Source organism: Crassostrea angulata, chromosome 2 (genome assembly GCF_025612915.1).
Source record: "Crassostrea angulata isolate pt1a10 chromosome 2, ASM2561291v2, whole genome shotgun sequence".
NCBI lineage: Eukaryota > Metazoa > Mollusca > Bivalvia > Ostreida > Ostreidae > Magallana > Magallana angulata.
Genome location: NC_069112.1, coordinates 36,176,688 through 36,203,267, shown reverse-complemented (window position 1 = coordinate 36,203,267; position 26,580 = coordinate 36,176,688). Strand labels below are relative to the sequence as shown.

Sequence of the window (26,580 nt, the reverse complement as noted above, 5' to 3'; positions counted from 1 at the left end):
CGTAGACTGTTCTTCATGGGCTTGTTGATGCTCACATCTAGTGGTTGCAGTATGCTGGTCATTCCTCCAGGGATGATCGCTGGTGTCGTCTTCTTCTTCTTTAGTAATTTCTTTGTCTTCTCTGTCTTGTGACATCTGAAGGCGTCCAGTACAAGTAGGCTTGGCTCGCTGGGTCTTGTCCTCTTCCCCCATACAGTCTTGATCCAGTCGTGCGTCAGGTCTTCATCCATCCATCCATCCTTTTTCGTGCACTTAAACTATCACTCCGTCAGGAAATTTCTCTTTAGGCAGAGTTTTCCTCTTGAAGATGACGTATGGCGGCAGCTTCCCTCCATCGGCTGTACACGCAAGCATGACTGTGAATCTGTTCTTTTCATTTCCCGTTGTCTTAATGTTGATAGTTCTGTCTCCTTTGGTGGCGACTGTAGTGGTGTAGGGAATGTCGAAGGTTAGTGGCATTTGATCAGCATTCCCGATCTGATCAGGGGCGTAGTCGTTCCTTTTTCTTTGCTGTATAATGAACTGTTGGAAATCTGTGACTTTTTCCTCGTAGTCTTCAGGCAGGCGCTGGGCTATTTGCGTTCTTCTTCTCATTGACAGTTTGTGTCGCCGGAAAAATCTGCAACACCATCCCTGGGAGGCCTTGAAGTTTGCAATCTTCATCTGTTTGGCGATGATCTTTGCCTTGATCTTTACTTCTCCCATGGATACGCCAACCCCCTGCTGCCGCACGTCCTGGATCCAGGCGTTGAGCTGTTCTTCCATCTGTGGGTGGAAGGTCTCTCTGCCATCTTCTTCTTTGGGAGTTGTTGAAGCCGGTCTTTCTTCAGCCGCCACTGTCTGATGTTCACCTCGTTGACCTTGAATTATCTACCCGCAGCTCGGTTGCCTTTCGTCTCAGCATACTTGATGATCTTCAACTTCTCCTCCGTCGTGTAGGAAACTCTTTCTTTACCCATCATTGAATTCTCAGATGATGTTTGATACCGATGTAAGTCATACCCCCATATTTATGTAAAATTGTAAGAACGAAAAACAATACATATTTTGTAACTCCGCCCATTTAATTATGATAAAAAGCGGCTTGTGTTTTTTTTGATGAGACACTGACACTAATATTGCTTGGGCTAAGTTCCGATCACGAAATTGCAGTAATTGCGCTTGGGTTTCATTACGATAAAAAGCGGCTTGTGTTTTTTTAAGATGAGACACTGACACTAATATCGCTTGGGCTAAGTTCCGATCACAAAATTACAAAAATTGCGCTTGTGTTATAAAATTATTATTAAACATCGATAGTTCTGTGGGAAAATTACAAAAATTGCTCTTGGGTTATAAAATTATCATTAAACATCGATAGTTCTAAGGAAAATGGCAGCCGTCGATTTTCATTGTATTTGCCATGTTCCGATCACAAAATTACAGAAATTACGCTTGGATTTTAATATTATCATTTAACATCGATAGTTTTGGAGGTATGGCGGTCGCTGATTTTTGTCATTTTTTTGGTGCGTGTTATACATAGGACCTGCTGTTTTTTTTTACCAATTTTAGGTCAACTTTGGGGGTGCGTATTATACACGAGTGCGTGTTATACACAAGACATTACGGTAATTGAATTGCAGAGGTTGCTTCAGGTGCAGCGCTTGATCTCAATTATCGAGGATGCTAAAAAAATCTCCAACCTTACTCAAACTAACTTGATAGATGTGTTTGGTTAAATGATATAACATGATTCCTATGATATGGTTATTTATGAATTATGATATGATACACTAATTGTTTAATATGATACAATATAATATGAAATGTTATATTGTAAAAAGTTATATGATACGATATGATATTGTATCAATTTTTTGATGATATAAGTTTGTATCATGATATTGTTATGTATAGTATTGTATATTATGATACAATATTGTATGATATTGTATTATTTATTATTTTATTACTGTACATGATATTATTTCATATGATATTGCAATACATGATATAATTGTTATTATTGTATCATATTAATTATACAATATTGCATTATATATTGTATATGATACAATAAATTATCTGTAATTTGTGATTACCTATGTTTTTTTCAGATTCAAAGTATTGATTCAGAACCCTTTTCTTTAGTTTTCTTGGTATTCAGTTCAAGGCCAATTTGACTGGCTAAATATTTACGATTTCTCTTGCATATTGTCTTGTTGAGATGACAGTAGTGCAATTTCATCGGCAAAATCGAGGTCCTCTAAAATTGACATTATGAACCAAGTAATGCCTCATCTCTTGTTTTCTACAATACCCAGTTGATGGCAATCAGAAACAAAATGGCAGAGATAATCCATCTATAGGAATGAGAGTACCAAACCCCCGGATGTTTACATCAGAGAAAAGTTATAGAACGTTGTAATAAGGAATGAATGGGTAGGCGTTAGGCGATTGGCTGAATTCAGGTATGTGACAATTCTCATTTTGTAGTAAAATTATTAGTTTTTAAAATAAATGATGGAATGGGGGAATATTTTAAAGAATATAGCAACACTAGGAAAAATTGTAGGGGTGGGGGTTGATTTTTTATGTAGAGTGACATTTACTGCCGATCGCTGTAAGTTGTAAACAACTGCAAATTTGACCTATAAACGCCACGGGACCCTATATTTTTTTTGTCATTTCCTGAAAGGTCTTGAATTGAAGTTTCAAATGATACCAAAGATTTGACTGAAACTATTATAGTAAAGTACTGAGAGGTCATAACATTTGTATGGAGTTCTATGGGAAAATAATTGGTAGGCTTTTCCCTATAGAGACCCTATTTTTTTCATGTTTTCTTTCTTTAAAGTCAAACAAATGTCAATATTTCATGATTATTTGGACAGACTTGACATTTCAATACACTTGCAGTAAAATTAGTTCATTAAATTTAAATTTTAAGATGGGAGTGGCTGTAATTTAAAATTGAGGGGGACTGGAGTATTGTATATGTGTAAAGAGTAAAATTAGAGGGACCAGGAAAGAAGAAAAAGCAAGAAATATTGGTTTGAATTCTAAATTAGAAAATATTATTGTTGATTACATGTGTAACAATTCATTTTTGCAGTTCTTTGCTTGTTTTTTAAATTTTTAAATTCATATTTAACTCATAATTGATGGGCTCAATTAAGGTCTGCTGATCATCTGTCAATAGAATTTGGACAACAATTATGTTGTAAACAAGGTTTTTTATTTGTTTTTCTGATTTTTTGTAAGCATCATATTTGCAATGCATTAAAAAATGTCTATTCTTTTCAAATTGATGACCTGATGCTATTTAATGTCAATTTAATGTCATCTTAATGTTTATTTTTCAGCAGATCTTCATTGTTCGGGTATTCTGCATCTGGACCAGCAGAGTGATTTGGATCAAATACTGCCTCCCATGCTTCCCAGCTATCCACGTAGAGGAGTTCTGCAGTCTTTTCCCTCGCCTAAATGGTCTTGACCTGAGTAAGGTTGATGTACAAGACGGTCTCACCCACACGCCCTGAAACTACCGCAGTTGTCAACATCTAGTGCCTTCACCTGGTAAGTTACCATGTTTCATTTTTTTATCCCTAGATTTGTGATTGTGAGTGTTTAGCCAGGAGTACATGTTAGGCATACATATGGTCATGAATGAGTGTCTCTCACCCCCCCCCCCCCCTTTTTTTCTCCACCCACTCCTCTTAAGAGAGGGGCGGGGAGGGGAGTGTTACACATGTTTATTGCACATGAATGGGAAATTGGGGTTATGACACATTGGACTCATGTCAGCCTAGTATGGGGTATATGTTATTGGAATGATTATGTTTTATGAGTTTAGTAGGGGCATTTTGTAAAGTTTTCATGGTTAAAATTGCTTGAAACTGTCAACAGTGTCCATTGCAAGATAGCAGTTTTTAGAGTTACTTCCCTTAGACTAACTGACTGAGTGATTCAGAATTTCAACATGATGTAATTCTATTTATTTGGACTGACTGTATGTAATTTTTGATGAGTTACTTGAATTATGTTGTGACTGCATAAATCACATTTGGCATTACATGTTATTACATGTATTTACATGTAATAGTGTTTATTTAAGTACCCCATCCTTGACAGATCATTAAATTCTGTATTTATGTGTGTAATCAGAATGTATATATTTTATTTGTAAGGAATATATGAAAAAATTTGATGTATTAACATTGTTTTGTGCAATGAATAACTTATAACTCTGATTTTTCCTCATTCGTGCACTTATGATGATCTCCATTGTTCAGCCGCCTCAGCTTTGGAAGATGATAGTGGCAGGGCGGTGGGGTCATTTTGCCCCATATTGATGCTGTCGGACAGTCGGTAGCCATCTGATTCATCACAATGGACATTCTTCTATATAATGAAGGTAAACTTTTCAGCATACTATCTTCTGTCTCTGTACTTGGAGGCGCATTTTGTGATTTGACACTAGAATAGTTACCCCTCTTGATTTTTGACATTGGCAAGAACTTGGCCTTTTCTAGATTTAATTTTCAATAATTTTACAATTAAACAGTTCTGTTCATTACCCCAGGTACCTAGCTCTAATATTATATCAAAATTATGTCCTTTTTCGTTTGCTAGAATAGTGTTTTAAAGAAAGATAAGGGGGCACCTGCTAGTTCTGTAAGCTGCATTACACTGGGGGGTGGTGATATTGTTCGCACATGCTCAATCAACAGGAAAGGCCTGATTAGAATTATTTGGCTTATTAGAATCAATAATGGATGATTGTTCATGATATGAACATTTTTTACCAATTTGTCAGTATAAAGCATGTATATTTTGATTAATTTACTAGGATTTCATCAATTTTAGGAGGTTTTCTTAAAACCTGGGTAGAATATACCCTTATTAGGAAATTAATAAAATTTTGACATTTTATCATATAGATAATACCAATACTCAAAAACAAGTAGTAAACAAACTATTTTATTGATTCCAGGCACTAATTATATACAAATAGATTCAGAGGTCTGAATGTCATTCACTCCCTGTAACGCCAGCATCTGCAGCATGATGTCATCAATTGAGCTAGTGACAACATCCATGACATTGGACTCATGGGACTCAAATTTCATACATAAACTCAGGTAGGTCTAAAGTCTTTAAAAAATAGCAAATGGACTAATTCTGAGGTAGGTAAGATTCTAAGTATAGGAATGAGAGTACCAAACCCCCAGATGTTTACATCAGAGAAAAGTTATAGAACGTTGTAATAAGGAATGAATGGGTAGGCGTTAGGCGATTGGCTGAATTCAGGTATGTGACAATTCTCATTTTGTAGTAAAATTATTAGTTTTTAAAATAAATGATGGAATGGGGGAATATTTTAAAGAATATAGCAACACTAGGAAAAATTGTAGGGGTGGGGGTTGATTTTTTATGTAGAGTGACATTTACTGCCGATCGCTGTAAGTTGTAAACAACTGCAAATTTGACCTATAAACGCCACGGGACCCTATATTTTTTTTTTCATTTCCTGAAAGGTCTTGAATTGAAGTTTCAAATGATACCAAAGATTTGACTGAAACTATTATAGTAAAGTACTGAGAGGTCATAACATTTGTATGGAGTTCTATGGGAAAATAATTGGTAGGCTTTTCCCTATATCTGACTCCTGACTTGACTGAGAACCAGTCTCCTTGTTAGTTAGAATGACTGCACATACAAAATGTGTATGTACTTGATGAAGGATACAAATTTCTCTGGCACTTCATAAGCTCTTACTATTTTCAAAGTGTGTTTCTGTGAATACTGTCAAAGGCTATCTTGAAATCTATGAAATTTAGGTATAGTGGAGTAGTGTTTTTTTTGGCACGGACAAACAATTTGTTTATATGAGCACTGGACTGAACGTGGTATTTTTTTTATTTTTGCAAAGCGTATATAATGTGGGGATCGGCGATTTAAGACTTTTTAATTGATTAAATCTTAGTCACACTTATGCTTTCCTTTAATGGTCATTAACATCTATCAAAACAAGCATTTAATTCAAGTAGAGTGTAACTTCAAGTGACATGTGAGAGTTCTTAGACATGATGTTACAGACTAATTATTATGTCAACTAGCCCTGACAAGAAAGGTAGAAGATAACAAAACAATAAAAGAAAAAAAAGTTTATGACATAATGAAAATGGAAAACTGATTTTTTAATGTTTTATATGAAAAATAATACCTGATTCTGAATGAAGAAAATAAACATGTCAACTGTTTTCTCCAGGCTGGTTAAATTTTAACAGGGCTGACAATAATCTAGCTGTTCAATACCCACAAAGTTATTTTTTACAAGATAAACAATAGAATAGGATTCACGCATTATCAGATATGATTAATACACGATAGAACATTATACGTGCACGATACATTAGGAGTGATACACCATTGGAAAGGATAAACAATGTTCATGATAAACCTTATTTATAATCGTGTTAAAGGTCTTACACAAGGAAAAAGCCAATCAAACTGAACTTAGTCAATTGTAGTTCCATATATATGGAGACAATTTCTTTTCTTTCTTCCTTTTTTGGCACCTTATTTTAGGCCTATAGTATTGATTTTGGACTCGGTGGCGAGGAGAATTATTTGAATTGTCACACTAATTTCAATGGAATTATTTTTTTAGATGCGCATGATACAACTTCCTGGATGGTGCTGAGCCTGTTTGTCAACATGTGGAACACACGTGTACTTAGGGGTAGGTATGTTTACTATCAATTATCTCTCATAGAAACCGCATAAGGCGTTATTTTTTTGATCTAAAATTTTTCTTGAAGCATTTAACTAAAATTTCTCGTTCATGAATTATATGCTGAGAGTATAGTTAATTAATTTACTGAATTAAAGCTATATAGTAACATATAGTGAAATTAATTCCTTGTGTGAGACCTAAAGAGAAACATGAACTTTTATTTAAATTACATTTTTTCGAATTTCAGGAGTAGTCTCCCTTGTTAAAGATCAACAATGGCGGATAAACAATGCGGGATGCTGTCTTGTCACCAATGGTGAAATTTGACACCTGTATACCAGTATTTCAATCAATCGTCTCAGTCCTCTTTGTTGTGTACATCAGACAGGTAAGAAAATCAAGATAATTGTTTGCAATCATTTTAATCAGATAAACAATGAAAAATATAACATATTTACATGAACTGAAAACCCCATAAAAGGACATTTCACATTTTAAGCACTCTCATCATTCACACATTACCATACATTTAGTGCACATTATTTAAGAGGCAGTCTACGATAGAACCATGCAAATGGCTATCAATGGAAGTATATCGAAATTTCATGAGACTTGGCACAGATACTCATGATAACCTAACTTGATTATAATGAGAAGGATTTTTATTACATTACATCAGTAACTATGGAAACGGGTGGCACCTGGGTTTTCCCCTTGTTCTATTTATAAAACTTTTGAAAAATTAGGCAGCATACAATTCTTTTTAGTTTACTGGAAATATTACACACTGCAATTGAATGAAACTCATTTCTTCACATTGTGAAAACCCATAGTTATTCTAAATAATAAGGAATTTTAATTTCTAAACACAATACACAAAGATATGTGGGCCTTAACTTCATGAAAATACTGAAATTTTACCAAATTTGACCTATTTGCACTAAAACTGGCATAACTGCCCAAGAAACGCATCAATTAATATAATATTTTGTCAGCTTATATGGTCTTTATTTGTCTTTAATCTGGTTGAGGGAATTTGGTTGCAAATGAAATTCGGTGGAAATTTTGGGGGGTGGGTGGATTCGGGAGGGGGTGGGGGTGGACACGGTGCACTATTATCTAGGGTAAGATAAATGCTATTACATAATTTTTTAGATTTTCCTTGCCAAATAAAACAAGTAGTAATGGAGAAATAAGTAGTCTTAAAAATTAAACACACAGAATTACTATGAATTGCCCTCAGTCGAAGGGGGGGGGGGGGAGGGGGCTGCAATTGAAAGGAAACTTGGACCATTAAGTTTGTCTCCTAACAGCGACGCGCAGTGGGTTAGAGGGTGTACTACGAATTTGTAGGTCATGAGTTTGACTCCTGCTCTGGGTTTTTACAATTTTTACCTCTCCAAATATTTTTAAAAGCTCTTTTTGGTTAAATATTGTAAAATGTAAAATTTGATGATTTTAAACCGGTGAAAGTATTTCAATTATAATGAACATTAATCCATATTAAAATCGACAGATGTCCCACAGCACCTCAGTTTATATAAGCATCCGCTTTGACATGAAACTGTCAAAATACAATAACAATGGATTACATGTTACATGTATTCAAATTTTAATGAGTGTACATATCAAACGATTTTTTTTATCGTATACATTTGTATTTTTGAGCAGAGTTTACAGCATAAGTATATTGTCAAGATGATATCTGAGAAGAACACAGCAAATAACAATCTTTAACTTAATAATTAACCTGTTTAATATTCATGGATTATTTGATACAGTTATAAACTTCAAAATGTGCATATATTACCTGATATGAAAAAAAAACTCCTGAAAAGCCTACATGTAACACTCATTTATAAGAGATACTTGTAATGAGCCTTTGCTTCAAATGGAGCAAAAAGCAAAGACCAAATTGTTGCAGTTATATTCATGAAATATGAATAGCCATTGTTTACAAAGCTATGAAATAAAATATGCAATACAACCAAATTTAACCTTCAATGAATACATCGGATAGAGAATTTTAATTTCAGAAAAAGAAACAAAATCTGTGAATTGAAATATTCACTATTCAGTAACTTACGAAAAAAAGACAGAGATGTGCAATTAATTTTAATTTAGAAAGCTATCATCATCAATTAATACATGCATCCCTATTAGCCAAATAACATCATCAATAATACATGTAGTGCTATTAGTCATGTAAAATCATCAATTTATACATGTAGCAATAGTAGACAACTATTATCAATTAATACATGTATCACTTGTCGCCAAATAACAACATCAATTCATACATGTAGTGCTATTAGTCAAATAAAATCATTAATTTATACATGTAGCCGTATAAGACATCTATTTTCAATTCATACATGTAACACTATTAGACAAATACATGTATTACCATCAATTTATACATGTAGCACTAATAACCAAACACCAACAATGCACACATGTAGCACTTATCTTTTAGTCAAATAAAATCATAAATTCATATATGTAGTGCTATTAAACAACTGTTATCATCATTCATACATGTTGCACTAAAAGCTAAATAACATCATTGATTCCTACATATAGCACTAATAACCAAACAACATCAATTCATACATGAAGCACTATTTGCCAAATAACATCATCAATTTAAACATGTAGCAATTTAAGACAACTATGGTCATTAATTCATGTATGTACATGTTTCACTATTGGCCAAATAACATCATCAATTCATGTAGCGCTGTTAGCAAAATAACCTCATCAATTAATACATGTGGCGCTACTAGTCTTAGAACATCACCAATTCAAACGTATAGCACAATTGGCTAGCCAAGTAACACCATCAATTCACACAAGTGCTATAAGTCAACTTTTATCATCAAATCATCCATAAAGTTTACATGTATATCCTCAATTGATACACGTAGCGCTATTAGCCAAATAACAATCAATTCATACCTGTAGCGCTATTATTACAAAAACATTATCAATTCGTATACATGTAGTGCTAATAGAGGACTAACATCATCATTCATACATGAAATGCTATTAGAGAACTGACAACATCAATTCATATAATTATGTAATGTTTTTAGCAAACTTACATTATCAATTCCTTCTTGTAGCACTATTAGACAAATAAAATTATCAATTCATACATGTAGCACTATTAAATAACTAACATCATTAATTCATACATGTAGAGCTACTAGCCAACATTCATACATGTAGCACTTTTGGCTAAATAACATCATCAATTCATACAAGTGATGTTAGACAACTCTTATCATCAAATCAATAATGAAGTGCTATTATCTAGTTTACATCCTCAATTGATACACGTTTGTCTATTAATGGCCTAAAATAATCAATTTATATAAGATTTCATGCTCTGATCTTTCATCTTTGGACTGATCAGACCCCACAGTTTTCTGAGATGACAGAAGATCAAAATCTGAAAATAAATATAAAAATAAATATATACCGGTATATTCATTAAAATATATATATTCAAAGTATTAGACTAAACTCAGCTGTTGGATACACACATATATGTACCACTATAATATACATGTAAAGCGTTGACAGCTTTAATAACAACTATATGACATCTCAGAAAAAATATGCATTGTAAAATTCACATATGATAATCATTTCAAGTGGCAGCCAATCTTTGAATGACCTCGATCCCTAAGATGATCACAGTGACTTTTATCTACATTTAGCATTGTCCTTGTGCCTGAATCACATTTAAACTCATTGAACTGTAAAACTGAAATTCAACCATACAGTTCAAGAAACATATATACCACCCATGCGGCAATAATGAAAAAGGTCAAATAATTCATATTTGGAATATCTATGATAATCTATAATAATAATGCCAAGATTGCGTTATTAATCGTCTTGTACAGTACACAGAAAACTAGCGCACATAAAACTTTTATAAACAGCCACAACACTAGACAATAAAAATAATTCTATTAAATTGTAAAACATATATTTTTTCACTGTTATACCTCTTGGGTTAGAAAAAGATATATCAGCATCCATTGCTTCAGAATCTGTAGTTTCTCTCTAATAAACAGCATATTTCTACAAAAGAGTACATTTAATGTATATCTAATATAATGTATATGTAGTCTATATACTGACAAAAACATAGCCAAATCTTATTTCTGATTTTCATACACAATATCTAATGTACATATACAAGTATCAATTGAATATCCCAAATGTTGATTAGTTGAACTCTCAATAGACATATTGTAATATAACTAAATATAAAGTGTAGATGATTAAAGATTTTGATCCATTAAAAACATTGTTATTATCAGTTATTCTAATGTTGTCCAGCTAAATAAGTTTTTAGCATGAATACAAACTATACTGCTATCTTAATGGGACAAATACATTGACCATTTGAAATGCCCTTTGATTTTTAAGACATTTTCATGTATAAACCTGTTTTTCTCTTAAATACTTCAATGAAAGATCCAGGCCTGGCATCCCCCCCCCCCCCCCCATATCTTTGGTGTGAAATTATCAGACAACATTTGTTCTTACATGTAGTACATGTACTCCTCAACTCCTTTGTATTTATATTTTCTGTTTCATATGTAGTGTACAACAAAGTTTTATGAGTTGAAAACATCATAATAATTCAGTCAATCAATTGTGTAAAAAACACACCTTTCAACTCCTCCTTCAGATCTGTATTAATCTTGACACAGTTTTCTCTCAATGCGTCTTCTGCGAACACCTATTTAATGGTAAAATTCCAAACATCATTCTGATGTGTCCATTATGCATTAATTTCCCCTAGACGTTGGTTCATTTTACAGAGTTTTTGTTCATAATCAAAACAATAATTTATCAGTGACAACAGGTAAGAAAATTGAGATCAAGCATGGGTTTATAAAAGCACTAATTCATTTCTTGAATAATAAAATTAGGTTTTCAAATTTGTATGAGTATTTCAACAAGTAAATTTTAAGTTTAGAACACTATACCACTATAAAAAATGAACTGTATATCTTTTCATAGATATCTAATCAAATGGGGAGGGGGGTAGTTTTAAGCTGATATTGATGTGCATTTATTTTATGCATAAATACATGTAGTAGATCCTAGCAATATTTACTGGTACACAAAAGAGTACTGTTATATAAATATTTTTGGTTTGTTAAGAATTATGTCATTAGGTAAAGGCAATTTTTTCTTACCAGAACCAGTTGGAAAATGTGTGCTCAGCTTCATCCATATCTCTCGGCTTTGAATGAATGTAATTCCACTCGGGATTGTGTCTGATTGAGATTTTTTATGTAGTGAATTACAGCATGTTTTCCTTTTCCTTTTCCACTGAATTCCAGTCCTGCCTGTGTTTAGCACATGTACGCCCGCTGAAATTTGACAGCCTCAGCCCATGCACACCAGCACAATGATTCTGGTATTTGTGCAAAATCTTCTTCTTCCAGTAATGTGCCTGGCACCAAGGTTGGGCATTATCGAATCTGACTCAGATGTACATTCAAAAAATCTCAAGTGTGCTGAAGTGTCTTTCTTACAATCTTAAAGTATATTATCTGCTTTCTCTTTACAATTTTCACCAAAACTACATTTCAAACCATCCATTTTGTTGACATTTGGCTTTCTCCAATCATTCTTCTTTATCTTCTTTACACGAGAGTTCCACAAAGGGAGATAATTTAATTTGTAAAAATCCCGAATTTAAACACCGGAATATAAGCTTAATATTTATTTGCAACCAAGTTCCCATTCCAATTTATAATTTTATGGATAATTCTATTGTTTGAACCAAGAAACTCTAAATTTAAAACGTTTCTTGGGGTTTTATATCCTACTAAGAGAAGTTGTGTGTTTTGGACATTAGCTATCTTATTATAATATTTGATTATCTAGCTTAAAATCAAAGAATGAATTAAAAAGTATTTGTGCACCAAATCAAAGGTATTTGAATCAGATGTTTTGTGAATCTGACTCCATGTATGATTAAACTCTATTTAATACTTAAATGACTATCTGAAATTAGCCTTATTCATGCATAAAATTTATCATGAATAATGAGCTAAAAATAGAAATGGGGGATTTCAGTGGTGCAGATAAATTTAACCATGAAAATTTGATAAAATATACAATATACTTTAGATATATCCAGATAAACTATGAAAATTAATCTACACCCTTCATTATAAAATTTTGATTTTGCATGGTTCTATCGTAGACTGCCTCTTAAACAGAGCAATCATTAAATGTAATACAAAATTCATATGATAGGTATAATATAACAAACATTTCAAACATGCTAACTACACCCCCCCCCCCCACCCACCCACCTATGATAACCCCCCCCCCCCCACTTAGCTACTTCCTGTTAGCTACTTCCTGTTTAACTTTGGATCTGTTAGTGACTTACTATAAGTGTCTTTAGACTTTTTATCATAGAGCTGATATCTTTTAGATCTATAAAATTTTCTTTGGAATTTATATTTTAATAGTTTTTGTTTCATTTTTAAGTAATTTTGCCTATTTTGCTGTTGTTTTAGATGATGGACCACTCTACTTCCTTTTACAACAGGTGCCCCTACAGATTCACAAAGTTCCAATGTTGAATTTCCATGACCCTGATTGAGTGAGTGCACAACTTTATGTATTCTACTTTCAAAATTTCTTCTACTTGTAATACATTTTGGATTTGATTTTAAATATGCCCTATTAACAGATTCAGATTTTTGTGTACAAGTGTGATATTAAATTCTATCAAGATTATGAGGTCCCTAAGTCAGATTTACACTAATGGTGAAACGATTGTCGCCGACGATCGATTGTTGATCGTTTATGGGCTGCCGATTCCGATTATCGATTACGAATTTTATGATCGATTGTCGCTACAATAAACATGTGTAAGAGTAAAACGAAACAAACACGTACGCATTAATAATACGATGGTAGTCATGATACAATTGAAAACGAAACAAGAGAAAATGGCGTCCGAGGTCGACGACGAGATAATAACAACGAGATGGAAATATATCCCTACCCGGGGAAGGCAAAATCTGATGTGTGGAAGTTCTTTGGCTTTCTCAAAAAGACGGATGGTCCACCGATAAAAGCTAATTTGGACATGACTACGGCGATTTGCCGAGTATGCAAGAAAAAGTATGCAAACAAAGGTAACTGTGGATCGAAGCCGTTGTTCATTTAGAGTAAAGTTCACTTAACGAAACGATTTATTTAAGCAAATAATTTGATATTATATGACACACTATTAATGTCTAATTATAAAAATAACGATTTTCAGGGAACACGACGAATTTTCGAATGCACATCGATGGCGAACATTACGGTGACTTAGAACCTAAATTAAAACAAAAGAGTCAGCCCCGTCTTGATAGCTTCCTCAAAACAAACAAACCTGTTGGGAAAATAAGTCCAGAAAGGCAGTCAACAATTGACGATGCATTAAACAAAATGATCGTTGGCAAGGTTTTACCTGTGAGCATTGTTGACAACATCTACTTCAGGGCCTTTGTGGAACTCTTAGATCCGAGGTATGTGTAAAATTGTTGAATGTTTATGTTCCAAAATATATGAAATTTTATTAATGGCTAATGCCTAATGGTTAAATATATGATTTTATGAAATTAATATCGGTTATAATATTATATCACAGTCTTGTATGTATAAATATATATGATTTATGTGCAAGAATTTAGAAAATAAATTAAATTATTTGCACATTAAAATTTTATAAAAATAAAACATGTTAAAAATGTTGTAAAATTGTTATAAATATGAAGAATAAATAAATATTGAATGTTTGAGATAATCATGATGGTAAAATATTATGCCTTATGTCATATTTCAGATACCAGGTACCTTCCCGGCCAACTGTCATCAAACGATTAGAAGAAAAAAAGTTGAAAGTTGAAGACAAACTTAAAAGCCAGTTGAAGCTCTCTGCAGATATATCTATAACACATGATGGCTGGACAAGCTTGAACACAGAGTCATATTACACAACAACTGTACATTTTATTGACAATGATTGGTGTTTGCAAAGTGCTGTTTTAGGAACAATAAAACTTGCAGGGAGTCACACAGGTCAGAACATAGCTAACGAACTTAAAAATACACAAGATCGTTGGTCCCTTCCTAAACCAACTGCAACCTCAGACAACGCAGCAAATGAACAAAAGGCTTATGAAATTCTTGGTTGGAATAGATTTGGATGTTATGGACATCGAATCAATCTGATAGTGAAAAACTCTCTGTCATTTCCTGAGGTAACCAGAGTTTTAGGGAAGGCCAGAACACTGGTAGGTTTTTTCCATAAATCCAGTAGCATGACAGATATGCTGCATGAAAAGCAAAAATTACTATTTAGTGACAGTAAAGTGGGACACAGGCTTCTGATTGATGTGGCAACCAGATGGAACTCAACTCTGTTCATGCTACAACGTCTCCTTGAACAAGCACCAGTTCTTATGGCCTTAGCTAATGATACATCCTTGCCCAAGCATGCCAGTACAACTCTCAAGAACTCTGTATTCAATTTTGTCGAGTTGACCTTGGTTGAAAACATGGTGAAGATTCTTGTCCCATTTGAAAAAGCTACCACCCTTGTTTGTGCAGATCAGCATCCCACCATGCACAAAGTCCTTCCCATAGTTACAAAACTTATGCGAGCAACTGAGATTTCAGATGATGATGCAGCAGTTATAAAGAAGATAAAACAGAAAATGCTAGCAGAGATGAGCAAAAGAACACAATCAGAAGATATTTCTCTTATGGCCTGTTTGTTGAATCCTTTTACAAAAGGCTTAGACTTTGTATCAGAAGAGAGAGAAAAGGCACATGCTCTCCTGAGAGGATTGGTATGTGGAATTACCATTGTTAAGAAAGAGAAAGACACCCAAGAGGCACCTGAAGGAGAAGTCTCAGCAGAAAAAGATAATAATGTTCCTGCTCTTCCAAACCTAAACTTACCTGATAATGAGACTGGCCATGAAGTCCATGATCTTTCTCAGCCATCTGCTGCGAAAAAACTGAAATCAGCCGACACTGATGATTGGTTAGAGGATGTGGTATGTGTAGGAGAAAGTTTAGATGTAGGAAGTGCTGCAGAGCATGAGATTGAAAGATACCTAGGTTGTCAGATTGATGCAGTTGATCATAATTTAACTGTGTTGGAATGGTGGAAGAAAAATTCTCTATTTTTTCCTAGGATCTCAATACTGGCCAAAAAATTTCTGGCCATCCCGGCATCATCTGTGTCATCTGAGAGGGTTTTTAGTCTTGGGGGACAAATTGTTTCTAAGAAAAGATGCAGACTCAGCCACAGCAATGTGGACTTATTCATTTTTTTAAACAAAAACATGAAGTACTGGTAGTCTGGTAGATGTGTGATGCCATTATGAATTCTTGAACAGATCAGATCTAGTCAAACATTTTAGACAGTTTATTTCTTATGGAAAAAAATGTTTCTCTTTTCCAAGTCCTTTATTGTTATTTTTTGTTATTAATGCAACAGAGAGTTGTCTTGAAATGTTGAGATTAAACTCAAATTACTTAATATGTGTTGTCCTTAGTTTGTTCTATGCATAAAAAATGCTAAACAGAAATTGAATTTTGTGAATAATTTATTTACTGATTATTTCGATCATTGATCGATTATGCTTGTCCGATTTTAACCGATTATCGATTTAAAAAATATTCCGATTATTCAACACTAATTTACACAGTCTTTTAACAAGCACATGTCTTCTTCTGTCATGCTTAATTCAAAGTCACGAGGCAACACTGAAGAGTTCCACTTGTTGTTTTTCAGTCCGCGACAGGAGAAGGAATGAAGTTGGCAGGACTTTCCGCACTGTACTTGGTAGCAGCTGATGATGGAATGGACAGCAGTTTACATGGCCCGTTTCATCAAAGGTAAGTCACTGGAGTAGTGTTTGTAGCAGTTTTCGTACTCGGTCCTGCATCTAAGCTTCAGGTCCAGGGCAAATCTCCTCTGCATGGATTCTCTCATAGCTTTTGTTCTTCCAGGAAACATGTGGCTGCTGAATGGAGCCTTAGCAGTCTGTTTTCTCTGAGATTCAAATAAGTGGCACAGGTCTTTGAGGTTTTCAATCATATGCTCTTGCTTTTCAGATGCACTGGAAGCAGCAGCACTATCTCCATCACTGGTGAAATGGGAAATGATGAGTGGACATTCATCACTTTGCAGCTCACTGATGCATTCCGCAGCCCATCTCTTTTTGTCTTTAATGGTGGTCTCTGGAGGAATGGTTGCAGTGGAGCCTTCATGTGCGGGGCAGGTAAATTCCTTTCCCTTGGCTCTAAGATGGGTGCCTTTCTTGCACAGTTTATTGCCACAAAACACTGCCACAACATTGTTCTTCTTGGTAACATTTTCACTTAATGTGTTTGTAACTTGTGTGGCAGCTTGGAATGGTGTTTTCCCTATCGCACTGAAGGTGGCATTGTTATACCGGGCATCTCCTTCCGCTCTTATAGGTGTATTGACAAGTCCACATTTCTCGTTAAGCTCTTGAATGTCCTGCCTTATTTTCTTCATGCTGTTTTTGCTCACATCAGTGATGATTTTGCCTACTTTGTTGCAGGTCTGATGAATGTTGGTGGCTGATGCTGGTTCGATGTTTGCGCAAAGAAGCATACCACGCATGCCCTCTGTTGTAAGGCTGGTACCCAAGTGGCCGACAGCCATGGCAACATTAAACTGTGCGGCTCTCCGTCCCCTTCCTGATCGACTGACTTCCCCGTACAGCTTTTCACGGTGACTGGTGTAATGGCACTTCTTACATCGAATGGAAAGGATCCATGCCAGGCCTCTCTTTTCATCCCCATGCTGGTTCCAGTCCAGTGAACCGTCACAGTCCGGGAATTTCTGTGAGTGCTCTTTAAATGCATGGTTCCATAGTTTAGCAGTTTTTTCTTGATGGAGCACTTTGAAAAGTCTGGAATTGGGGTTTGGTGACTCTGCATCCATATAGGAGTCTACCAGCTGCACTTCACTTGGCCCGGGTCGCAAAATCTTCATTTGACTGCCTCTACGCTCAGCATCGCTTATTGTGAATATTCCATCCTTCTGCTGCTGTATGACGTCCTGAAACTCTTCTTCACTCAGCCTTTTTATAGGACATAGACACTGTACTGGGCTGGTGGCCCCCCCCCCCCCCTCCCCCACTTAGATACTTCCTGTTTAACTTTGGATCTGTTAGTGACGTACTATAAGTGTCTTTAGACTTTTTATCATAGAGTTCATATCTTTTAAATCTATGAAAAAATTTTTGGAATTTATATTTTAATAGTTTTTGTTTCATTTTAAAGTAATTTTGCCTATTTTGCTGTAGTTTTAGATGATGGACCACTCTACTTCCTTTTACAACAGGTGCCCCTACAGATTCACAAAGTTCCAATGTTGAATTTCCATGACCCTGATTGAGTGAGTGCACAACTTTATGTATTCTACTTTCAAAATTTCTACTACTTGTAATACATTTTGGATTTGATTTTAAATATGCCCTATTAATAGATTCAGATTTTTGTGTACAAGTGTGATATTAAATTCTATCAAGATTATTAGGTCCCAAAGTCAGATTTACACAGTCTTTTAACAAGCACATGTCTTCTTCTGTCATGCTTAATTCAAAGTCACGAGGCAACACTGAAGAGTTCCACTTGTTGTTTTTCAGTCCGCGACAGGAGAAGGAATGAAGTTGGCAGGACTTTCCGCACTGTCCTTGGTAGCAGCTGATGATGGAACGGACAGCAGTTTACATGGCCCGTTTCATCAAAGGTAAGTCACTGGAGTAGTGTTTGTAGCAGTTTTCGTACTCCGTCCTGCATCTAAGCTTCAGGTCCAGGGCAAATCTCCTCTGCATGGATTCTGTCATAGCTTTTGTTCTTCCAGGAAACATGTGGCTGCTGAATGGAGCCTTAGCAATCTGTTTTCTCTGAGATTCAAAGAAGTGGCACAGGTCTTTGAGGTTTTCAATCATATGCCCTTGCTTTTCAGATGCACTGGAAGCAGCAGCACTATCTCCATCACTGGTGAAATGGGAAATGATGAGTGGACAGTCATCACTTTGCAGCTCTCTGATGCATTCCGCAGCCCATCTCTTTTTGTCTTTAATGGTGGTCTCTGGAGGAATGGTTGCAGTGGAGCCTTCATGTGCGGGGCAGGTAAATTCCTTTCCCTTGGCTCTAAGATGGGTGCCTTTCTTGCACAGTTTATTGCCACAAAACACTGCCACAACATTGTTCTTCTTGGTAACATTTTCACTTAATGTGTATGTAACTTGTGTGGCAGCTTGGAATGGTGTTTTCCCTATCGCACTGAAGGTGGCATTGTTATACCGGGCATCCCCTTCCACTCTTTTAGGTGTATTGGCAAGTCCACATTTCTCGTTAAGCTCTTGAATGTCCTGCCTTATTTTCTTCATGCTGTTTTTGCTCACATCAGTGATGATTTTGCCTACTTTGTTGCAGGTCTGATGAATGTTGGTGGCTGATGCTGGTTCGATGTTTGCGCAAAGAAGCATACCACGCATGCCCTCTGTTGTAAGGCTGGTACCCAAGTGGCCGACAGCCATGGCAACATTAAACTGTGCGGCTCTCCGTCCCCTTCCTGATCGACTGACTTCCTCGTACAGCTTTTCACAGTGACTGGTGTAATGGCACTTCTTACATCGAATGGAAAGGATCCATGCCAGGCCTCTCTTTTCCTCCCCATGCTGGTTCCAGTCCAGTGAACCGTCACAGTCCGGGAATTTCTGTGAGTGCTCTTTAAATGCATGGTTCCAAAGTTTAGCAGTTTTTAGCTCACCTGAACTGAAAGCTCAAGTGAGCTATTCTGATCTCTTTTTGTCCGTCGTCCGTCTGTCCGTCCATCCGTCTGTAAACTTTCTACATTTTGAACTTCTTCTCTAAAACCGCTTATCCAATTTCAACCAAATTTTGCACAAAGCATCCTTATGGGAGGGCGAATATAAATTGCAGAAATAAAAGTCCGATCCGTATTCAAAGCGGAGAAAACCTTGAAACTGTAGAAAAAGGGGGGTGCATTTTAAAAAATCTTCTTCTCAAGAACTACTGATTCCAATTCAACGTAGTTTAGCATAAATTGTCTTTATGGGAAGGTAAATATAAATTGCAAAAATTAAGGTCTAATTCTGTTTCAAATCTGAGTTATTACGAAAATAATAATAAAGGAAAGGTGTGTTTCAATCAGTTTAATAGCTTCGGATTCGACATCCGGTAAAATGGGTAGACAAGACTTGGCCTGGGCAAAACAAAAGATTGGCAGTTATTAATCTGCCAATCTCATTAAAATTTCAGGATATTTGATGGACCAGTATATTTGTATTTGCTGTTAATATTGCTGCAAAATAATGCGTATTTGGAATTGACGATTGCCGATCTGCCCCGGCTTTTATTTTGCCACGGCCCAGGTTTGCGAACCCATTTTACCAAGACTCGTATTCCATACATCTAAAACGAGGTTCTTTGTTTAAAGCAGCCATGGCATTATACGAAAAAGGGTCGATCTGACTATGATGAATTTGCTTGTTGTGCAACAGTTCGCGAATGAAGGGAAATTTTTGAAACATGCAAAATATATTGGTGCTGATTTTGTGAAGTAAATTGAGGCTAAATATTTCAATGCGTTGACAGTTTTCACACATGACGTTGGTGTTAGCTTGTTCTGATTTTCGTTTTGTTTTCATTATTTATGCTTTGTAACCTGGGAACTTGGTCTGTATTTCGTGATTTTTACGTATCAAATCAAACAGAGACTTCGGTAAATCAAACAGTTAACTGTTTACCTGCGCAAATTAAGCAAAATCTGATGTATCAAAAAAGTACTGAAATACAATTCATTCTATCGGTAATTCAGCATTATATTTTGCGTAATGGTAGATTAATGCAATAGGTTTTGTTGAGATGCTCGGCATTTTCTCAAGTTTATTCAGTTTTTATAGAGTTTGATATCGCTGTCGGAAATATGTAGGTATATACATGTACATGTATATATATGATTCATTTCGAAAAAATAACTTGTGTTCTTTATTTGTTATAGTGCATGTTTCTTGTGTTTTAATTGTTTACAATTTCTATTTACTAACCATATTTGAGTGTTAAGCTTCGAATTATAAGCAAGATACAGAGATTTGCTTACAATTCTATGTTTGTACACAGATCTTAAAAACTAAAGATTAAAAAAGTAAAAAAAATTGTCAATATTTAATAAGAAAATTTTCAAAGTCTCTTCTTCCAAAAACCAACTTTAACAACTTATTGTATTGTAAACTTAACCTTTTTTAGCTCACCTGAGCCAAAGTCTTTTTCTCAAAAACTATTAGGCCAGGAAAGCTCAAATTTGAGTGGAAGCATCCTCAGATAGTGTAGATTCAAGTTTGTTCAAATCATGGTCCCCGGGGGTAGGGTGGGGCCACAATAGGGGGATCATGTTTTACATAAGAATATATAGAGAAAATCTTTAAAAATCTTCTCAAAAACTATTAAGCCAAAAAAGCTCAAATTGAAATGGAAGCATCCTCAGGTAGTGTAGATTCAAGTTTGTTCAAATCATGATCCCCGGGGGTAGGGTGGGGCAACAATTGGGAGATCAAGTTTTACATAGGAATATATAGAGAAAATCTTTAAAAATCTTCTTCTCAAAAACTATTAGGCCAGGAAAGCTCAAATTAAAATGGAAGCATCCTCAGGTAGTGTAGATTCAAGTTTGTTCAAATCATAGTTCCCATGGGTAGGGTGGGGCCACAATTGGGGGATCAAGTTTTACATAGGAATATATTGAGAAAATCTTTAAAAATCTTCTTCTCAAAAACTATGAGGCCAGAAAAGCTCAAATTTGAGTGGAAGCATCCTCAGATAGTATAGATACAAGTTTGTTCAAATCATGGTCCCCGGCGGTAGGGTGGGGCCACAATTGGGGGATCAAGTTTAATATAGGAATATATAGAGGAAATCTTTTAAAAATCTTCTTCTTAAAAATATTTGGCCAAGAAATCTCAAATTGGCATGTAACCATCCTTAGGTAGATTCAAGTTTGTTCAAATCATGGTCCCTAGGGGTAGGGCGGGGTCACAATGGGGGATGAATTTTTATAGATAGAGAAAATCTTTAAAAGTCTTCTTAAAACTATTAGGCCAGGAAAGCCCAAATTTGAGTGGAAGCATCCCCAGGTCATATAGACTCAAGTTTGTTTAAATAATAGTCCAGGGGTAGGGTGAGGCCACAATGGGGGATGAATTTTTACTTAGGAATATATAGAGAAAATCTTTAAAAATCTTCTTTTCAAAGAATTTTTGGCCAGAAAGAGTTTAAACTTGTGTAAAGGCATCCTCGGGTAGTGTAAATTCAAGTTTGCAAAATCACAGTCCCTAGTGGTAGGGCGGGACCGTGATGGCGGTTTGAATTTTTACATAGGAATATAAAGAGAAAATCTTTAAAACTATTCTGGGAAAGTGTTCGGTTCAAAACTCAGTACTTAGTGTGAAAGCAAAGGTTATGCAGATTTAAGTCTGATGAAACCATGATTCCCTAGAGAAAAATGGGGCCATGAAATGGGAGGGGGTATATAGGAATAGAGAAAAATCTTCTTACAGGTACAACAACAAAAGGGGCTTGGTATTTACCAAAAAATAAGAGGTTGATAAAAATTGGCAGATTTTCAATTTTTTTTTTAGCAAGATCTACTGTACTCAGTTGTCAAGATATTTTGATACTGTAATGCTAATTTGATCAGAATTAAGGCAATTGTTGCTCAGGTGAGCGATGTTGCCCCTGGGCCTCTTGTTTCTTGATGGAGCACTTTGAAAAGTCTCGAATTGGGGTTTGGTGACTCTGCATCCATATAGGAGTCTACCAGCTGCACTTCACTTGGCCCCGGTCGCAAAATCTTCATTTGACTGCCTCTACGCTCAGCATCGCTTATTGTGAATATTCCATCCTTCTGCTGCTGTACGACTGTAACGGGATGAGCGGAGGCTACTCCAAACAACAACAAGACATCTTAAATTTAACAAAATTTATTAACAAAAAAATAAGAGAAAGAAAGAAAAGATAGAAATATAAACACTAACCCACACAAACACTCACACACCTTTCACTCAACAAGAAAAAATATGATGTTTATACAAATGACCAAAAATAAATTAGAAGAGTGTCCGAATCTCCGGGGCTGTAGTCCTGGACCAACTACGGACAACCACAACTAGAGTAGTTTCGTCACCACAATCATCATCATCACCATCATCATGATCGTCGACACTATTGTCAACATCATCGCCTACAACACCATAATCATAATAGACATCATCGTCATCACCAAAATCATCTACTTCATCATCATCGACATGACCATCATCATCGTCGTCATCACCATAACATCATTGTCGTCATCAACATCACCATCACATCGTCATCGACCATGAACGACATCATCTACTTCATCATCATCGACATGACCATCATTATCATCGTAGTCGTCGACATCACCATAACATCATCGTCGTCATCAACATCACCATCGCATCGTCATCGACATCACCATCGTCATCTCAACATCAACAATATGACACTACAATAAGTGTACAAGTGACACCATAACACCATAATAAAAACAATATTGTATAATACATTATATAAGTATCTCACTGATAGTATCAAACTATGATAATGTATAAATAGTATTATATTAAAGGCAACATCTCAAAATATTGAAAGTATATGGTAACTAAGTTATTTGTTTATAGTAAACAACATGGCGTCTGAAACTTCCGGTGACGCACTTCCGCCCAAGTAGTTAAGTGGAAAAAGTGACAATAAATTGTAAAATAAAATAACGCGTAGAAAATAACCCTTTAAATCACCGTTTCTTTATACAGCAATAGCAAAAACTGTACTATAGAAAAAGACGAATTCCATTTAAACACTCTCGCTAAAGTCACACATCAGTGAACACAAGGTAACTCTACAGTGAACAATGGTCAAGTTGACTTTGTAGGACGACTGTGTAAAACTAATAAAAAGGCAAAAATTTACAAATAAACTACACCAAACTAAATAAATACTTACCACGGTCAGCTATCCGTGTCCGCGTCAAATGCTGAACTTGTGAAACTAAAACATGCCACACAGGCTTCTACCACGATACCCCATTCTAACACTAAGCACGTCTTAATCGCTGGACAGCTCGGCCGGGTATAACTTAGCGCCTATTGTTAGGGTCGGCCAAGCACGTTGCAAAGAATTATGTGAAAAATAAAATCGGGTGTGTTCGATATGAACAGTGATTGTCACAACGACGTCCTGAAACTCTTCTTCACTCAGCCTTTTTATAGGACATAGACACTGTACTGGGCTGGTGGTCCCCCCCCCCCACTTAGCTACTTCCTGTTTAACTTTGGATCTGTTAGTGACTTACTATAAGTGTCTTTAGACTTTTTATCATAGAGCTGATATCTTTTAGATCTATAAAAAAATTTTTGGAATTTATATTTTAATAGTTTTTGTTTCATTTTAAAGTAATTTTGCCTATTTTGCTGTTGTTTCAGATGATGGACCACTCTACTTCCTTTTACAACAGGTGCCCCTACAGATTCACAAAGTTCCAATGTTGAATTTCCATGACCCTGATTGAGTGAGTGCACAACTTTATGTATTCTACTTTCAAAATTTCTACTACTTGTAATACATTTTGGATTTGATTTTAAATATGCCCTATTAATAGATTCAGATTTTTGTGTACAAGTGTGATATTAAATTCTATCAAGATTATTAGGTCCCAAAGTCAGATTTACACAGTCTTTTAACAAGCACATGTCTTCTTCTGTCATGCTTAATTCAAAGTCACGAGGCAACACTGAAGAGTTCCACTTGTTGTTTTTCAGTCCGCGACAGGAGAAGGAATGAAGTTGGCAGGACTTTCCGCACTGTCCTTGGTAGCAGCTGATGATGGAACGGACAGCAGTTTACATGGCCCGTTTCATCAAAGGTAAGTCACTGGAGTAGTGTTTGTAGCAGTTTTCGTACTCCGTCCTGCATCTAAGCTTCAGGTCCAGGGCAAATCTCCTCTGCATGGATTCTCTCATAGCTTTTGTTCTTCCAGGAAACATGTGGCTGCTGAATGGAGCCTTAGCAGTCTGTTTTCTCTGAGATTCAAATAAGTGGCACAGGTCTTTGAGGTTTTCAATCATATGCTCTTGCTTTTCAGATGCACTGGAAGCAGCAGCACTATCTCCATCACTGGTGAAATGGGAAATGATGAGTGGACATTCATCACTTTGCAGCTCACTGATGCATTCCGCAGCCCATCTCTTTTTGTCTTAAATGGTGGTCTCTGGAGGAATGGTTGCAGTGCAGCCTTCATGACCGGGGCAAGTAAATTCCTTTCCCTTGGCTCTAAGATGGGTGCCTTTGTTGCACAGTTTATTGCCACAAAACACTGCCACAACATTGTTCTTCTTGGTAACATTTTCACTTAATGTGTATGTAACTTGTGTGGCAGCTTGGAATGGTGTGTTCCCTATCGCACTGAAGGTGGCATTGTTATACCGGGCATCTCCTTCCGCTCTTATAGGTGTATTGGCAAGTCCACATTTCTCGTTAAGCTCTTGAATGTCCTGCCTTATTTTATTCATGCTGTTTTTGCTCACATCAGTGATGATTTTGCCTACTTTGTTGCAGGTCTGATGAATGTTGGTGGCTGATGCTGGTTCGATGTTTGCGCAAAGAAGCATACCACGCATGCCCTCTGTTGTAAGGCTGGTACCCAAGTGGCCGACAGCCATGGCAACATTAAACTGTGCGGCTCTCCGTCCCCTTCCTGATCAACTGACTTCCTCGTACAGCTTTTCACGGTGACTGGTGCAATGGCACTTCTTACATCGAATTGAAAGGATCCATGCCAGGCCTCTCTTTTCCTCCCCATGCTGGTTCCAGTCCAGTGAACCGTCACAGTCCGGGAAATTCTGTGAGTGCTCTTTAAATGCATGGTTCCATAGTTAAGCAGTTTTTTCTTGATGGAGCACTTTGAAAAGTCTGGAATTGGGGTTCGGTGACTCTGCATCCATGTAGGAGTCTACCAGCTGCACTTCACTTGGCCCGGGTCGCAAAATCTTCATTTGACTGCCTCTACGCTCAGTATCGCTTATTGTGAATATTCCATCCTTCTGCTGCTGTACGACGTCCTGAAACTCTTCTTTACTCAGCCTTCTTATAGGACATAGACATTGTACTGGGCTGGTGGTCCCTGTACTTTTCTGGCCCTTGTTGTGAGGAATGTTTCCTTTTTTGTACTGATGTTGATGCAGCCAATTTGGTCCTTTCTTTGGCATGATTTATATTGAACTGTACACTTGTAGACTTTTTCTTATAAAATGATGTTGTGTGTGGTGCAAATTTTTAAGTATTGTAAACTTTCATCATTTTAGAGCCGCAATGTCATCTAAGAGGAACCCCATCTTTAATGACTGATTGAAAAGCCTCATATCACCCCCCATTGCTTAAGAACCTCTTATCTTTATCACTAGCCATTAATCAGTGACCACCGTTAAGCTCCAAGGTACATTATTTAAGACTCTTCTGGCACCATTTTTTTTAGTCTCTGTCTTTGTCTTAGAATTGAAATTAACAACTTTTTGCTAATTAATTCCAATATTTAAGTCATTTTCTTTTTTCTTAGCTAATTAATGTCTATTAATTAGAGATGAATTTTTTTTAAAGCACATACACATAAACTCTAACATTTCAGGTTTCATTTCATTCCAACCTCTTTTCTCAAT

The 26,580-nt window shown here is 36.0% G+C and overlaps 3 protein-coding genes and 3 long non-coding RNA genes across 6 annotated transcripts in view; 5 read left to right on the top strand and 1 right to left on the bottom strand.

The window, feature by feature from the left end:
- The window catches only part of LOC128173797 (uncharacterized), a 63,607-nt gene extending 50,231 nt beyond the window's left edge, over positions 1-13,376 (top strand). Inside the window, exons 3-5 of the long non-coding RNA XR_008242567.1 lie at positions 6,659-6,730; positions 6,972-7,112; positions 13,291-13,376. This is a non-coding gene — a long non-coding RNA (uncharacterized LOC128173797). The remainder of the gene's footprint in view (positions 1-6,658; positions 6,731-6,971; positions 7,113-13,290) is intronic.
- Positions 3,420-5,097, top strand: LOC128173801 (uncharacterized). The gene is made up of 3 exons (XR_008242572.1): positions 3,420-3,561; positions 4,278-4,399; positions 4,979-5,097. It is a non-coding gene; the product is annotated as an uncharacterized LOC128173801 (long non-coding RNA).
- On the bottom strand, positions 8,334-12,484 carry LOC128173796 (uncharacterized). Its single transcript, XR_008242566.1, has 4 exons — positions 11,950-12,484; positions 11,417-11,486; positions 10,744-10,819; positions 8,334-10,178 (listed from the first exon to the last, which is right to left on the bottom strand). It is a non-coding gene; the product is annotated as an uncharacterized LOC128173796 (long non-coding RNA).
- Positions 13,377-13,546: 170 nt separating the features above from the next.
- Positions 13,547-16,456, top strand: LOC128173776 (E3 SUMO-protein ligase ZBED1-like). Its single transcript, XM_052839442.1, has 3 exons — positions 13,547-13,917; positions 14,046-14,295; positions 14,613-16,456. Exons 1-3 carry the CDS (start codon positions 13,767-13,769, stop codon positions 16,135-16,137), a joined length of 1,926 nt encoding a protein of 641 aa, XP_052695402.1. The 5' UTR covers positions 13,547-13,766; the 3' UTR covers positions 16,138-16,456.
- A 485-nt stretch (positions 16,457-16,941) lies between these two features.
- On the top strand, positions 16,942-19,191 carry LOC128173786 (uncharacterized). The gene is made up of 5 exons (XM_052839457.1): positions 16,942-17,064; positions 17,371-17,656; positions 18,463-18,566; positions 18,786-18,952; positions 19,080-19,191. The coding sequence occupies exons 2-5, from the start codon at positions 17,588-17,590 to the stop codon at positions 19,187-19,189; spliced, it is 450 nt and encodes a 149-aa protein (XP_052695417.1). The 5' UTR covers positions 16,942-17,064; positions 17,371-17,587; the 3' UTR covers positions 19,190-19,191.
- An 87-nt stretch (positions 19,192-19,278) lies between these two features.
- LOC128173788 (uncharacterized) lies at positions 19,279-25,415 on the top strand. Its single transcript, XM_052839459.1, has 4 exons — positions 19,279-19,544; positions 24,688-24,791; positions 25,011-25,177; positions 25,305-25,415. Exons 1-4 carry the CDS (start codon positions 19,476-19,478, stop codon positions 25,412-25,414), a joined length of 450 nt encoding a protein of 149 aa, XP_052695419.1. The 5' UTR covers positions 19,279-19,475; the 3' UTR covers position 25,415.
- The last annotated feature ends 1,165 nt before the right edge of the window (positions 25,416-26,580 follow it).

Bases quoted from the DNA above. Each gene is read 5' to 3' on its own strand.
- LOC128173776 (XM_052839442.1), top strand. From the start codon at position 13,767: ATGGAAATATATCCCTACCCGGGGAAGGCAAAATCTGATGTGTGGAAG. The intron at 13,918-14,045 runs GTAACTGTGGAT...AACGATTTTCAG, and splicing joins GAAAAAGTATGCAAACAAAG to GGAACACGACGAATTTTCGA. The intron at 14,296-14,612 runs GTATGTGTAAAA...GTCATATTTCAG, and splicing joins GTGGAACTCTTAGATCCGAG to ATACCAGGTACCTTCCCGGC.
- LOC128173786 (XM_052839457.1), top strand. From the start codon at position 17,588: ATGCCAGGCCTCTCTTTTCATCCCCATGCTGGTTCCAGTCCAGTGAAC. The intron at 18,567-18,785 runs GTAAGTCACTGG...CTTGCTTTTCAG, and splicing joins CATGGCCCGTTTCATCAAAG to ATGCACTGGAAGCAGCAGCA. The intron at 18,953-19,079 runs GTAAATTCCTTT...CTTGTGTGGCAG, and splicing joins AGCCTTCATGTGCGGGGCAG to CTTGGAATGGTGTTTTCCCT.
- LOC128173788 (XM_052839459.1), top strand. From the start codon at position 19,476: ATGCCAGGCCTCTCTTTTCCTCCCCATGCTGGTTCCAGTCCAGTGAAC. The intron at 19,545-24,687 runs GTGAGTGCTCTT...GTTGTTTTTCAG, and splicing joins GTCACAGTCCGGGAATTTCT to TCCGCGACAGGAGAAGGAAT. The intron at 24,792-25,010 runs GTAAGTCACTGG...CTTGCTTTTCAG, and splicing joins CATGGCCCGTTTCATCAAAG to ATGCACTGGAAGCAGCAGCA.